Below are 14,265 nucleotides of genomic sequence, written 5' to 3'. Positions count from 1 at the left end.
CGTTTCTCAATTCACAATATCTTCGTTAGTCGGGATTACATGAAAAATGATTATGTTTTATTTTTTTAGAATATCAACAGAAAGAAAAACTTATTTTTGGAATAAAACCATGGTAATGGCCAAATTAGCTCCTATAGAAGAGAAGTAGGTAATATGCGAGGCTTTTATTGAAATGCGAACTTTAAGCCACTGGCATTGCTCCCACAAACTACAAGATGCAAAAATTTGACAGACAGAAAAAGATCAAAATTAAAAAGCAAACCACTAATAAATAAATTGATTTCAAATGAAAAAAAGTTACACTTAAATATAAAAGAAGACTAGACTTCAATCGAATCGTATCTTGAAACAGCACTAAAATCTAAATTTCTATTTTAGGCTCCAGCCAGTTGAAGATTAAGAATCATGAAGCACAAATATCAATGAATGTTTAAAAATCAGTCCTGAGATATTTAGAGTGTTAGTTTTGCTACCTAGTAATAAAATGGAACCTTGCATTTTCTTATGGTATGATGCCTACCAAAACTGTTTGCAGGGCAACCTGGGGGAGGCAATAGGTGACTTTCATCATAGTTGATAGAAACAAGACAAAGGCCATGAGGTGGGGCAGACAAGGAGTATTTTGCAAGCTCCCTGCGATCTCTACTTGCCAAAATATGTGAAACAATGTCAGGAGGGATAGCTTCCTTTCCAATTTGAAGCAACAAAGCCACCTGGAAAAGTAAACAGATACATGTCATTGCAATCATAAAAGTGGAACAACCATACAGCACTTTTGCAACTGCAAAATAATCTTTTACATGTATTAGGCACAAGTAAGACTATTTACCATGTTTCGGACCTGCCTATACAAGAAACCTGAGCCTTCAACTTCTAGCTGCAAAAGAGCTCCCTAACCATTGATATTGAAGTAATCAGCTTTAAAGTCTTCCCAAAATAATAAAGATAGAAGAAGATACAAACAGGGAAACATAGTGCAAAATACTAATAATGATAGTGGTGGAAGAAACCTTGACTTAGAACTAGTTAAGTACCATTTCTTTCACATCAAATCGGAATATATGCTTCACTGGATCTGGTACCCGATCATTGTGGGATGCATTGGCAAAAGCAGAGAAATCATGTTTCCCAACAAAATATTTTGCAGCTTCTCTCATAACAGCGCTGTTGAGTTTATACACACTATGGTAAGCAAAATGCCGCTGGAATGGGTCCATGATGGTATCATTGTATATCTTGTAATGGTAAATCTTGCTTTTGGCAGAAAATCGAGCATGGAATTCAGCTGACGCAGGGCTGATCTCTCTAACTCGGATATCAGAAGGAAGAAGTCCATTCAAAGCCGCATGAATTTCTTCCAAGTTGTCATAGTTAAATGGTGTAACAAAATGTGCAACCTGCAGTCACAGTTATAAGATATAAATCTCCAACATTTGCCACTTGAAAGTTGGAACCACATAAAAGGAAAAAAGTTAGACCTGACCCCAGGCATGCACTCCTGTATCAGTCCTACTTGCACCAACCAAATGCAGATCCTTCCTTTCAAGCTTTGTTGCTTTAGTTAAAGCTTTTTCCACAGTGCATTGTACAGTTGGAGGAGACTGCTGATATTGCCAGCCTAAAACATAATCATCATTCAAGATAATGAAGAAAAAGAAAGAATTCAATTATTAAACTATATTTTTATTCATTAATACTGGAAAAGTGAACCTTTCTATATAGCTCAAGGCAAGAGGATTCGGCATACATATTTTTAAAGTACACTGGCTATCATTACTTTAAACTCTAAACTGCATCCATTAGTTTGAAACTTTGAGCTTTCTCCAACATATATTTGGATGGACAAAGAGTTTACACCATTTAAATAATGTGAGTTTAGCCCAATCAGCCCAACAGATACAGCTATGGAATTTATAAATTTCTGACCTCATGAATATAATCATTAATCACAACGCTGTCAAAATGATAGATACAATGTTTGAGATTATTCAAAGCAACTGAAAATTGAATGTATGTAATATACAATAACGCAAAGGATCTCCAGCATTCAGAGCCTATATTATTATACCTTCACAAAAAATATAAAGAAAAAAAAAAGTTCCATTAGGATTAATGAAACACTATAATACACACAGAAAAGAGAAAAGAGTGCAGAAATAAACAGAACAGAACAGAACAGCCAAGTGAGGCAACAAGACCCAGAAATAGATAATGACCCATTTCAAAATGCTTGAGAAAGTTAAAGGCTTTAATGCATGAAATGGAAAGCAAAGAGTGTGAAATTGAAAAGAGAAGCAAACCTGCGTATTTGGTTCCATCGTAAGCCAAAACCAGGCGCCACTTATACCCATCTTGAATGGGCTTCACCCCATGTTCCAATTCCACAGAAGAAGCGTAATTCAACTAAAATCCACCCAAAAAAAATGTTATTATGAGAGAAAAAGGGAAGAAAGACACAGAAAAGAGATGAAGTAGAGAGGGTCACACAGAAAGAAGTGAACTTGGATATGAAGATGGAACAACCAGTGCTGCTACTGCATAACTCATCTCACAAAATCAACACACCCATTCATTCTTCTTTATCCATTTTATTTTTGAAATTTCATCTATATATCTTCACTTTTTAATGTGATTTTTAGCCTAAGTATTTAAACTATGAAATAGTGAAATTATTATTTAGTGATGTAAATTTAAACAGGTTCGTTTTTCCTGCAGTTAATACATGTCTCGTAAGTCTAACGTCGTTTTGGGAGAAAATCATGGTATTTTTGTAATTTTAATTTATTTCAGGATTATTATAGTCTTTATAATTATAATTTTTAATTATTTAATCTCAAAATAATGTTATTTTGAAAATAAATACAGATAATTTATCTGCATTAATTGAAATATTTTTCTGTTTAAATAATTGACATAATTAAAATTTGGGAAAAGTGTTTATCATTTTTTTTTTTTTTTATAACAAAGTGTTTATCATTTTAAATGATAGAAAGTTATGTCATTTTAAGAGAGATACTCACTTTCTCTCTCCCATAATTTCCATTTTTCTTTGTCTATCTCTCTCCTAAAATAACATAACTATATATCATTTAAAATGATAAGGAAAAAATATTTCTGCAGTTAATGCAGATAAGTTATCTGCATTTATTCCCAAAACGACGTCGTTTTGTGATTGAAATCTTAAAAAATTATAAATATAAAGACTAAAATACCATGATTTCCGTCTCAAAACGACGTCGTATTGTCTTACTGCAGATAACGTATCTGCAGTAACTGCAGAAAATGTAAACCCAAATGATAAACACCAAACCCTTAAAATTTAGGGAAAAGTGTGTATAATTTTAAAGGATGTAAAGTTGTGTCATTTTAAGAGAGAGAAAGAGATAGATAAAGTAGGAGAGAGAGTTGACAAAAAAAATAAAGGTGTGGGTCCCGCCTCTTTGTGAGAGTGAAAGGATGTAAGTTGTGTAATTTTAAATGATAGACATTTTTCCCTAAAATTTATGTAGGTAACTTTATTCTTATCACACATGAATGATGAATTGTTCGTGGAAGGTTAATTAAACTTATTAATGTAACACCCTAAATTTTTAACAATTTATAAAACAATCTTATAATAAATAAATTGTCAAAATTCTTTTTTTTTTTTTTACAATTATAATAATAGAAATATTGCGGAAGCTAATCTAAATCTAATTTGGGGAATGTTACCGCCGCACCTGTACAATGGACAGGTGCAAGGCTAAATTTATTACATTAAAATAAAACCAAAGACTAAAGTTTAAATAAAGGAAATATGTCTTATGCATTTATTTAAATCTCATAAATTTTTAAACTTATAAACTAGCGAGATATATCCGAGTCGTGATCCTCACTGTCCACAGCTAGCCTCATCCTTTGCAACATGCTTCACTGAAAATCTGCTCCCCCGCAGCCGCAGGATCATTGCAGTCAAACAAACACAAAAGTCAGCAAAGCTGGTAATCCCAATCACAATACAATTATTGTAATTAATAACAAATTAAATCAAATATCAAATAGTGTTCAAATCAATTCCACATTAATCAAATCAAATATCAATATAATAATCAAAATTTCATTATATAATATTTATCTTTATTAAGTTCATTTAATGTATTTGGTAATTATCAAGTACCATATTTAGCACAACATTAATCATAATATGATAATATTCACAACTCAATGACATTCTTAATAATCAAATCAAATAACAAATTTCATTATTAATAATGTTTAAGTTCATTATATTTAGTGGGAAGAGAACCATGGTAGACCCGGGAAACCCTGCCAATCTCAAACAAATCACATTGGCCATGATCAATTCACATCTTCCTAGTGTGCACACCTCTTCCCAAAGTTGCTAATAGTATCCCGGGAAACCCTGCCAGATACCACTTTGGGAAGAACGGATACAATCTTTTTCACATCAGTTTAACATCGGAGGCATAAAGCCCAAAAGTTGTGTTCATCACTTTGGGAGGTACCACCCCAAAGCTATCCTCCCACTATTAATTTATTACAAACACACACAATCAGGAAAGATTCAATCATAATTATTTATTCTTTAAGTATTATCATCTCTAAACGAGTTACTTAAGGGCATTATAATTTTCCAAAGTATCATAATTTAAACAACTATTATCATAAATTCTCGAATTTATATAACAATTCAAATCTTCAACATCCATCATAGTAAAATCCAAATCCGATCATCATAATAACTTTCCAATTTATTAAAGGATATGATAATTCAAATCTTCAACAGTCATCACAGTAAAATCCAAATCCGATCATCATCATAACTTTTCAATTTATTCAAGGATATGATAATTCAAATCTTCTACATTCATCACAGTAAAATCCAAATCTGATCCTCATCATAACTTTCCAATTTATTCAAGGATATAATAATTCAAATCTTCAACATTCATCATAGAAAAATCGAAATCCAATCATCGTCATTCAAATAATCCCATCACATCAATTATCATAGTTATTAATAATATAAATATTCAAATTCAATCATTAAAACACATATTTGGAAAGTTTTTCTTAAAGAGTATTATAATTCCATAATTTTCATAATTATTCAATAAGATCCATATATTGCACATGAATTAAATTTTATACCATACATTGCACATAATTATAATTTCTAAAATAATAACATTTTATATCATAAAGATTAGGATATATCCAATAAAATTTCATACACAACAAATCTAAACAATAAAAATAAAAATTTAAAGTGAGGGGAGAGAAAGAGAGAGTGTAGAGGAGAAGAAGATTGGTGGAGAATTATTGAGGATTTAGAGTCAATTGGTTTGATCAGGTTAGGCCTCTATTTATAGTTGAAGTTTTTGACTTAGATATGAGTTTCGTGTATTTCTTTCTTTTTTCTTTATTGATGTATTTGACTCAGATATTGGCTTCATACATTGCTGACTCATCATATCTAAACAATTTATGTTTGTTGACTCATCATATTTAAACAATTTATGTTTATTGACTCATCATTGCCAATCAAATAATCAAACATTAAAGCATAATGATCAATCAAATAATCATAATTTATCACCCATTATTATTATTACTAATTTATAATTTATTAGTATTATTAATTTATTGTATTATAATTTACTATTATTTTCCTGGGATATTACAATTAATATAGGGTTTTATAATTCTCATTTAACATGAGAATTTGAATTTTCCTAAACATCATTCGATTTCCGTGCCAACGTGGGTCCTATACATAAATTTTTCTTACATACGGGTCACACATGTTTTTTTGTCTCTACAACATGAGAATTCAATTCTCATATTGAATGAAAAATATAAAATCCATTAATATATGCATTAAAGAGCTTTTATTATTATTATTTTCTTAGGGTAAATTGTTTAATATTGGATTTTAGATATGAAAAATAGGATATGAATGCCAATCTGTAACCGTTAAAAGGAGTTGATATCAACGGCTGAAAGTGAAGTGATATAAAGAATACGTCGACGTACGGTTTCAGAGATTTGGGCGTGAACAGAGGAAGCACTTCTCCGATTGGTTGGGTTGGGTGACGCACGCACACGCACACACTAAAAAGTCTCCAACTTTGAGCAAAACAGACACCAACAAAGCAACAATTGCTGCTTCCTCGGTGTTTTTCACTCTGGCTTTCAGGTTTCCATCTTCTTCATCTTCGTTAGGGTTTCTTTCCTTTCTTCTTCTTTTACTTCAATTACATTGTTTTGGCATCACTCTTGTTATTTTTCACTTACCCGGATGGGTAATATTAATTCTTTTTGTTTTTCTATCACACAAGGGTTTTCTTTTTCCTTTTTTTAAAAAAAAAATCATAGGTTTCTCTCGTGGGTAGTGTTTCATTAGTTAAAGATTGAATTTTTGTCACAAAATTCTATCATAGATTATGTTGTGTTTGTTGTATGTGAATTTCGCTTCTGAGATTATTATTTTTGGTTTGTTCCTTGATGCTGAATAAGATTTCGGGATTTTGGGCAGTGAATTTTACCAGTTGGGCATTTGCAATGAAGAGTTCAGAATGCTTTATGCAAGCCATTTTCACTGTTTATCTACCCTGAGATTTGTAGTAGTAACTTTTCTTTGTTTAAAAAAATTTATATACTTGCTATGCTACTTGCTAGGCCATGGCTACGAGGAAAATTATAGCTATATGTCAGTCAGGAGGTGAGTTTGTGACCAATAATGATGGATTATTGTCATACAATGGGGGTGATGCCTATGCAATAGACATTGATCATGAGACAAGGTTGAGTGAATTTAAGTCAGAAATAGCAGAAATGTTCAACTGCAATGTAGATACGATGATTATCAAGTATTTCCTTCCTGGCAATAAGAAGACACTAATTACAATATCAAAAGACAAGGATTTGCAACGCATGGTCAGTTTCATTGGGGATGCTAACACGGTTGATGTGTTTGTTATATCAGAGGAAGGAGCAGCTCGAAATACATCCAACATGCCTGGTAGTAGGTAGTTATTCACAATTTCTGTTTGTTTATCACTCCTTCTGTTCAGCTGACATTGACTTCCCTATATACTGATAGATATTCATAATAAGGTTGTTAAATTTCAATACGTTTCGTGTGTCGTTATGTATTAATTTGTATGTGTCGTTATGCACGGTTTTTTTATATATTGAGAAACATAATAAAAAATAATTTAAAAATATATAATATTATATAAAAGGTCAGGATCATTTTACACTAGTGTAAGTTACACTCTCAATCTTTGATCGTTGATTGTATTTATATCTAACGGTTCTGGTTTATTAGATATTTGAGTCATTAGATGCAAGTAAATCAATTATTAAGATTTGGTGTAAGATTTCTTATTCTTATACCGTTATAAGAATATCCTACCCCTTATATAAATTGTATTCTAAACCTCCAACTTCTCTCCATTTGTCTACACTGTCGTTGTTTAAAAACTTCTCCAGGAGACTCTGTTTTCTTGTGCGCAAGTCTCTATTTTTTCACATTTGTATCAGGTTTTTTTTTTTAAGACCGAAGAGTTTTGTATTAATTTGAATATTTGCTTGATTGTTTCCCTAATTAATAGTGACTTTCCATATTTATTTTTGAATTTGAATATTCCTTTCCCTAATTAATAGTGACTTTTCAAATTATTTTTTGAATTTAAATCACAAATTATATCTCTGTTTCCTTTCCCTAATTGATAGTGTCTTTACAGATTTTTTTTGAATTGAAAATCGCAAATCTTGCTTTGATTTTCGAATTGTAAATTGTGATACGATACAACGATTCACGATCCAATGCAAAACTAATTCCGATACAGACAACCGATTCGTATTGGTCAGCTTCTGTATCATATATCGTGCGTTACTTACAATTATATGACCCATAATTGCAGAAATCGCTGCTTGAGTATGATTTTAAGAGAGATATATGTGCTAACTTTTCTAACCACTTTTTAATGTTGTCTCAGTTTTAAAATGTGACCTATGTAATTGGGATGATATTAGATTCATATGTATTCACTTGTGCATTGTCTTGAAAATCTTATGTACCACTTGATGTTGCAGGTCAAGCAGGACAACTGTCTCAGAAGCTGTTGTACCTGTTGTTGCTCCTATTGATGCCGTTGTTGATGCTGCACAATGCATTGATCAATTTGAGATAGATGTAGTTAATGAAGCCCCTACACTTTCCGTTTGTTCTGGGGCCAATGATGACAAGCATCGTAAAGCTGCACAACAGTGGGAAAATACCATCACTGGTGTGGACCAAAGGTTTAATAGTTTTAGTGAATTCCGAGAGGCATTGCATAAATACTCTATAGCTCATGGGTTTGCTTACAGATATAAAAAAAACGATAGTCATCGTGTCACAGTCAAATGTAAATCTCAAGGATGTCCCTGGAGAATATATGCATCAAGGTTGTCAACCACCCAATTGATTTGCATTAAGAAAATGAACACAAATCATACTTGTGAAGGATCTGCTGTTAAAGCTGGGTATCGGGCAACTAGGGGTTGGGTGGGAAGTATTATAAAAGAGAAATTGAAAGCTTCACCCAATTACAAGCCAAAGGATATTGCAGATGACATAAAGCGGGAGTATGGTATTCAGTTAAATTATTCTCAAGCATGGCGTGCAAAAGAAATTGCTAGAGAGCAACTCCAAGGCTCTTATAAAGAGGCATATACCCAGTTACCATTCTTCTGTGAGAAGATAAAAGAGACCAATCCAGGGAGTTTTGCAGCATTCACAACTAAAGAGGACTCAAGCTTCCATCGTCTCTTTGTATCATTTCATGCCTCAATATCTGGTTTCCAGCAAGGCTGTCGCCCTCTCCTTTTCCTTGACAGAACTCCTTTAAACTCAAAATACCAAGGGGAATTATTGGCTGCAACAGCTGTGGATGGGGATGATGGCATTTTTCCCGTAGCCTTTGCTGTTGTAGATGCCGAGAATGAGGACAACTGGCATTGGTTTCTGCAGGAGCTGAAATTGGCAGTATCAACATCTGAGCAGATTACTTTTGTTGCAGATTTTCAGAATGGTTTGAAAATGTCATTGTGTGAGATATTTGAGAAATGCTACCACGGCTATTGTTTACGCCACCTTGCCGAGAAACTGAACAAGGACTTGAAGGGACAATTCTCTCATGAGGCCAGACGTTTCATGATTAATGATTTTTATGCTGCTGCTTATGCATCGAAATTGGAGACTTTTGAACGTAGTATTGAGAATATTAAAGGTATTTCTCCTGAAGCCTACAATTGGGTCATACAAAGTGAGCCAGAGCACTGGGCCAATGCATTTTTTGATGGAGCAAGGTATAATCATCTGACATCGAATTTTGGACAGCAATTTTACAGTTGGGTGTCAGAGGCACATGAGTTGCCTATTACTCAAATGATTGATGTATTACGAGGTAAAATGATGGAAACAATTTACACACGGCGGGTTGAATCGAATCAATGGGTGACAAAATTGACACCTTCCAAGGAGGAAATGCTCCAAAAGGAAACATCAGTTGCTCGTTCACTTCAAGTGTTGCTCTCACAAGGTAGCACATTTGAGGTCCGTGGAGAATCTGTTGATATTGTTGATATTGATCATTGGGATTGTAGCTGCAAGGGATGGCAACTAACTGGGGTGCCTTGCTGTCATGCCATTGCGGTCTTTGAATGTGTTGGTAGGAATCCATATGATTATTGTTCCAGATACTTCACAGTTGAGAATTACAGATTAACATATGCAGAATCAATTCATCCTGTGCCAAATGTTGACAGACCAGTCCAGGGGGAATTGGCTCTGGCAGTTACTGTAACTCCTCCACCAACCAAGCGGCCTCCAGGTCGGCCAAAAATGAAGCAGGTTGAATCGATAGACCTAATTAAACGTCAGCTTCAGTGCAGTAAGTGCAAGGGACTTGGACACAATAGGAAGACGTGCAAAAATGGCATAGTAAGCAGTTCTCTCGGTCTGTCTGGTCTGTCTCTCTCTGCATATTGTATGACTTCTAGGTGTATGCTTGCTGTCAGGCTAGATATCTGCATAAACTTACTAGAATGAATTTGTGTATTTTTTAGACATTTCATTCTAAGTTATAGACTGTTTGGTTGGGATCCTTTTAATTCAAACACAGTTCCACACATCTCCCAAAGCACCCGGTCCCATGAATGCTTGTCAGCATTCAGGAAAATCTAATACAAACAGGGCCTTTATATGAGCAAGTGCATCCATGCAGACTCAAATGGGAATAATAAGTATGACAAATATGTTTTCTCTGATTCCTCCAGAAGTCTTGCGCTCAATGTCTTCAGATACATAAGCATGCTATGCATTTTGATCTTTTGAATAATAGCATGTTTGATGCTTCCTAAACCACTGAATGCATAGTTACTATCTGAAATGTTTAACCATCCATATAGATGCTTAATACTGGATATTTAGAATTATATGATTATTTTTACTTTACCAGTGACTAATATAAGATTTCTCAAACGTTTGTGTTACGCAGGGAATCTATATTGAAGCAAAATGCACATCTTTGAGCAGCAGCCATTTGCAACCACTGTAGAGAATTGGCTTAGGAGAGACATTTTAGTGTCCGTATGGGATTTGGTTCGAATCTCCAAATTCATGTGCTGGCTATCTAGAGATTATCTAATTTTGGTATTAGTCAGTTTTTTCTTGTTTTACCCTCTCAAATGATATTTGGCTGAGAACAAATTACTTCATGATGTGAAGTATATAGAGTTTGTATACTGTTAACGTAGAACCAAAACAACGAGTTCTCTTCTCAGTATAGGCTGTTTTCTATTTTATTTAAATTTATTGATTCAATGGAATATATTGTGTTTGCTGAAGACATTCAGTTCTCTTTTCAGTCATCGAAGTTGGAAAAGAATCATGTGATTGTCTCCTGAACATGATAACCGGTACAAGACATCTAGATATGTTGAGGAATGAAGGATAATACATGCTGCAAGAGAGCTCGTGTGAAGTCTCTCATTGTAGTTCTTTCTGAATAATATCTTTATGATGATATTAGATTCCTTTTCTCCGAGCAAATTTGTCCGAGACAGATGTAGTAGTTTTGTTTTCAGATCTTGATGTGGTTTTTACTCATTCAGTTGCGTAGTAGTCGTCACGGTTGCAAGTAATTGGGCAAAATTTTGTAGCATGACATAATTGGTTCCTTATGGCTTTGAGGATTTGTTTTGGAGTTTATTTGCTTGCATGGTCCTTCTGTCCTTTTTTTTTTTTTTAATGCGATAGCAAATTGAAATTGTCATGAATTAAAAAAAAAAATCATGTAGCATTGATAGTGATATTATTATAGTGTGCTGTTTTTTCTTTCACTTTTTTGGGATTATATCATGCTAGGCCTCGGGGAAAAGAAAGAGAAAAAAAATAAAATGGGAAGGGATGTTGAATCTTTTATCACAAGCAAAAATCTGAATTAAGTGCGCTAGACCATTGTCCCACGATGTGTTGATTTAGTTTTAAAAAACGAAATCTAAAAAAAAAAAGTGAATAGGATCCACTTTGGAAAAGAGAAAGAAAAGAAAAATTGAATTTTATCTATTTTTTTTGTGTTGTATTTATCTCATGTAATATGAGAAACACAATTTTCATTAAAATTATAATGCCTGTTTGGTTAGCAAGTTTTCCCTCCATATCTTCGTTCTTTTATTATAACAGATAAGTTTCTTATATTGTTTTTCTATTACCTCGAATTGAATAAGACATGTTTCTTATCTAATTATCAAATATATAACGAGATGTTTCTCCAAAGCAACACATGCTAATCAGAGATTCAGAATGGCACATAAACCCGTGGCGGTGCCAAGGATTGAAATGAAGGAAGCCAAAGCAATTGAGAATACATCGATCAAACAGCCAGAAAAGAACTATTTCCAATTTGCTATCTTTTTACTCGGTGCATATCTGTTCCATCCACGCATTGACACGCACCAACTTGGAAAACGCAGCATCAAAACCAAATGATGGCAATTAGACACCTTGTTTTATGCAATTGACACGTCAAATTTGACATTCTTTCTTAGGAGGCCACGTTGCATGTAGTAGATCCACCATGTTCCTTATAACCCCCACATCCCAACCTGTCTCTACCACGACTTGCACTCCCTTAGTTAACTTACTTTGACACCCCTTTTGGATTTCAAAGCACAAAGTTTCTGTCTTTGTTCTCACATTTGAGCCTTTCCATATTCTTCTTACTTTTGGAAAAGCCAAAGCAGTATTGGTGCAAATATATTGTCATGGCTTCAAGGGTGGTTTTGGTGATGTTGATGATGGTGTTCGTCATTAACTGTAACTGCACAAGTGTTGGCCACATGCCCTCAAACAAAGAGGAAGGTCAAGACTTTGAGGAGGTTAAAGCCAAGACAACACAAACTGAGGATACGGGGAAAGAAGGGACAGAGTCATGGAAAGAGTGGGCTAAAGAGAAACTCAGTGAAGGGCTTGGGTTCAAGCATGATGAACCCAAGGACAAAGAGAGCACCACTAAAAAAGTGATTGACACTGCCGGTGACACTGCACACAAAACCATAGATTTTGCTGGTGACACTGCACAGAAGACTAAGGACTATGCGGGTGACACTGCACACAAAACCATAGACTATGCCGGTGACACTGCACACAAGACCACGGACACTGCTCAGAAGACCAAAGATTATGCAGTTGATGCTGCTCAGAAGGCCAAAGACTATGCAGGTAGTGCTACTCAGAAGACCAAAGACTATGCAGGTAGTGCTGCTCAGAAGACAAAAGAATATGCTGGTGATGCTGCTCAGAAGGCCAAAGAATACGCTGGTGATGCTACTCAGAAAGCCAAAGAATATGCTGGTGATGCTACTCAGAAGACTACAGATTATGCTGGTAGTGCTGCTCAGAAGGCCAAAGACTATGCTGGCGATGCTACTCAGAAGACCACACAGAAGACTACAGATTGTGCCAGTGACGCAGCACAAAAGGCCAAAGACTATGCTGGTGATGCTATTAAGAAGAGCACACAGAAGACTACAGATTATGCCAGTGACGCAGCACAGAAGACCAAAGACTATGCTGGTGATGCTACTCAGAAAACCAAAGACTATGCTGGTGATGCTACTCAGAAAACCAAAGACTATGCTGGTGATACTACTCAGAAGACCAAAGACACCAAAGACAAGATGTCTGATTATGCTAGTGACACGGCTCAGAAGACCAAGGAAAAGCTCCAAGACGTTGCCTCTGGTTGGTACACTAACTTCAACTATATTAAAAACATTTCAAGCATGCACATGGCATAGAGAAAAAACGGTGGCATTTTCACTCACTTTTTGGCATGTAGTAGTTACTATCTGATTTTTGTGTTCCTACTTGGCCATGGTTTTCATAAAGTTTCAACACAAGAATAATATTTATAATGGGACTCAAAGGTGGATGAATATTTGGATCTTCATTCCACCTAGTTGAAATTACGAGGACCCTTTATTTTAATATGAAATAAACTATAAAGGTCCATTAAGGCTCAAAAGGGAGTATGCAAAAACAAGAATATGTAAGAGTAAAATCAAACATTTTATAGTATTTAAAAAAAAAAAAAAAAACAAACATTTTGCTTCAGTACTGGTTTTTCAATTTCTATGAATGAATAATCAAAGTACATTGATTCAATGATGAGCAGGGGCTGGTCAATACAGTGCGGAGAAGGCGAGAGAAATGAAGGACGCTGCAGCAGAGAAGGCAAGTGACATGGCAAATGCAGCCAAGGAAACCATAGCTTCTAACTATGAAGCTGCCAAGCAAAAATCACAACAAGTGAAAGATAGATTACAAGGTGGACAACACCGTGATGCTGAGCTTTGAGCTAGTCAATTGTCATCACCCTCTTAATAGTGTCCAATTCTGCCAGAAAAGATCTTGTGTATGTATATGGGAGTGTGTCTGTCTTTGTGTAGTCCACAATGTTTGGTCTTTGACATGTTATGTTAGCTACTACATAATAGGCCCAAGTTGGAACATTTACTATCAAATATGCTCATTTTAATTTTCTATAAAGTTCAAAAATAATACTTGTCAAACCTTGTGCCATTTCTTTTGATGTGTGCCCAATATTGTATACAATAGCTAAACTGGACTGGTCGTTTAACCGGAAAACTGGTAAACTAATTATTGAATTAAAAAAAAAAATTAAAACTCTTTAGAAATCAGTTCGATTA

General features: G+C 34.5%; 3 protein-coding genes across 6 annotated transcripts; 2 read left to right on the top strand and 1 right to left on the bottom strand.

The window, feature by feature from the left end:
* Positions 1-286: 286 nt before the first annotated feature.
* Positions 287-2,574, bottom strand: LOC133289353 (uncharacterized). The gene is made up of 6 exons (XM_061487268.1): positions 2,488-2,574; positions 2,301-2,403; positions 1,479-1,618; positions 1,035-1,397; positions 830-892; positions 287-713 (listed from the first exon to the last, which is right to left on the bottom strand). The coding sequence occupies exons 1-6, from the start codon at positions 2,545-2,547 to the stop codon at positions 474-476; spliced, it is 969 nt and encodes a 322-aa protein (XP_061343252.1). The 5' UTR covers positions 2,548-2,574; the 3' UTR covers positions 287-473.
* A 3,555-nt stretch (positions 2,575-6,129) lies between these two features.
* Positions 6,130-11,240, top strand: LOC133289351 (uncharacterized). Of its 4 annotated transcripts, none has more exons than XR_009748484.1 (5): positions 6,130-6,199; positions 6,682-7,031; positions 8,104-9,994; positions 10,551-10,705; positions 10,921-11,240. XR_009748484.1 is itself a non-coding variant. In XM_061487264.1 (5 exons), the coding sequence occupies exons 2-4, from the start codon at positions 6,685-6,687 to the stop codon at positions 10,608-10,610; spliced, it is 2,298 nt and encodes a 765-aa protein (XP_061343248.1). In that variant the 5' UTR covers positions 6,130-6,199; positions 6,682-6,684; the 3' UTR covers positions 10,611-10,654; positions 10,921-11,240. The 4 variants fall into 4 exon arrangements, 3 of the variants coding, with proteins under 3 accessions (XP_061343248.1, XP_061343247.1, XP_061343249.1); XM_061487264.1 differs by having other exon boundaries at positions 10,551-10,654; XM_061487263.1 differs by having other exon boundaries at positions 10,551-11,240.
* Positions 11,241-12,318: 1,078 nt separating this feature from the next.
* On the top strand, positions 12,319-13,912 carry LOC133289354 (late embryogenesis abundant protein D-29-like). The gene is made up of 2 exons (XM_061487269.1): positions 12,319-13,297; positions 13,731-13,912. Exons 1-2 carry the CDS (start codon positions 12,319-12,321, stop codon positions 13,910-13,912), a joined length of 1,161 nt encoding a protein of 386 aa, XP_061343253.1.
* The last annotated feature ends 353 nt before the right edge of the window (positions 13,913-14,265 follow it).

Source organism: Gastrolobium bilobum, unplaced genomic scaffold (genome assembly GCF_033153095.1).
Source record: "Gastrolobium bilobum isolate Gb01-03AN ecotype WA unplaced genomic scaffold, APGP_CSIRO_Gbil_v1 utg930, whole genome shotgun sequence".
NCBI classification, from domain to species: domain Eukaryota; kingdom Viridiplantae; phylum Streptophyta; class Magnoliopsida; order Fabales; family Fabaceae; genus Gastrolobium; species Gastrolobium bilobum.
This window is presented reverse-complemented; position numbering and strand designations above follow the sequence as displayed.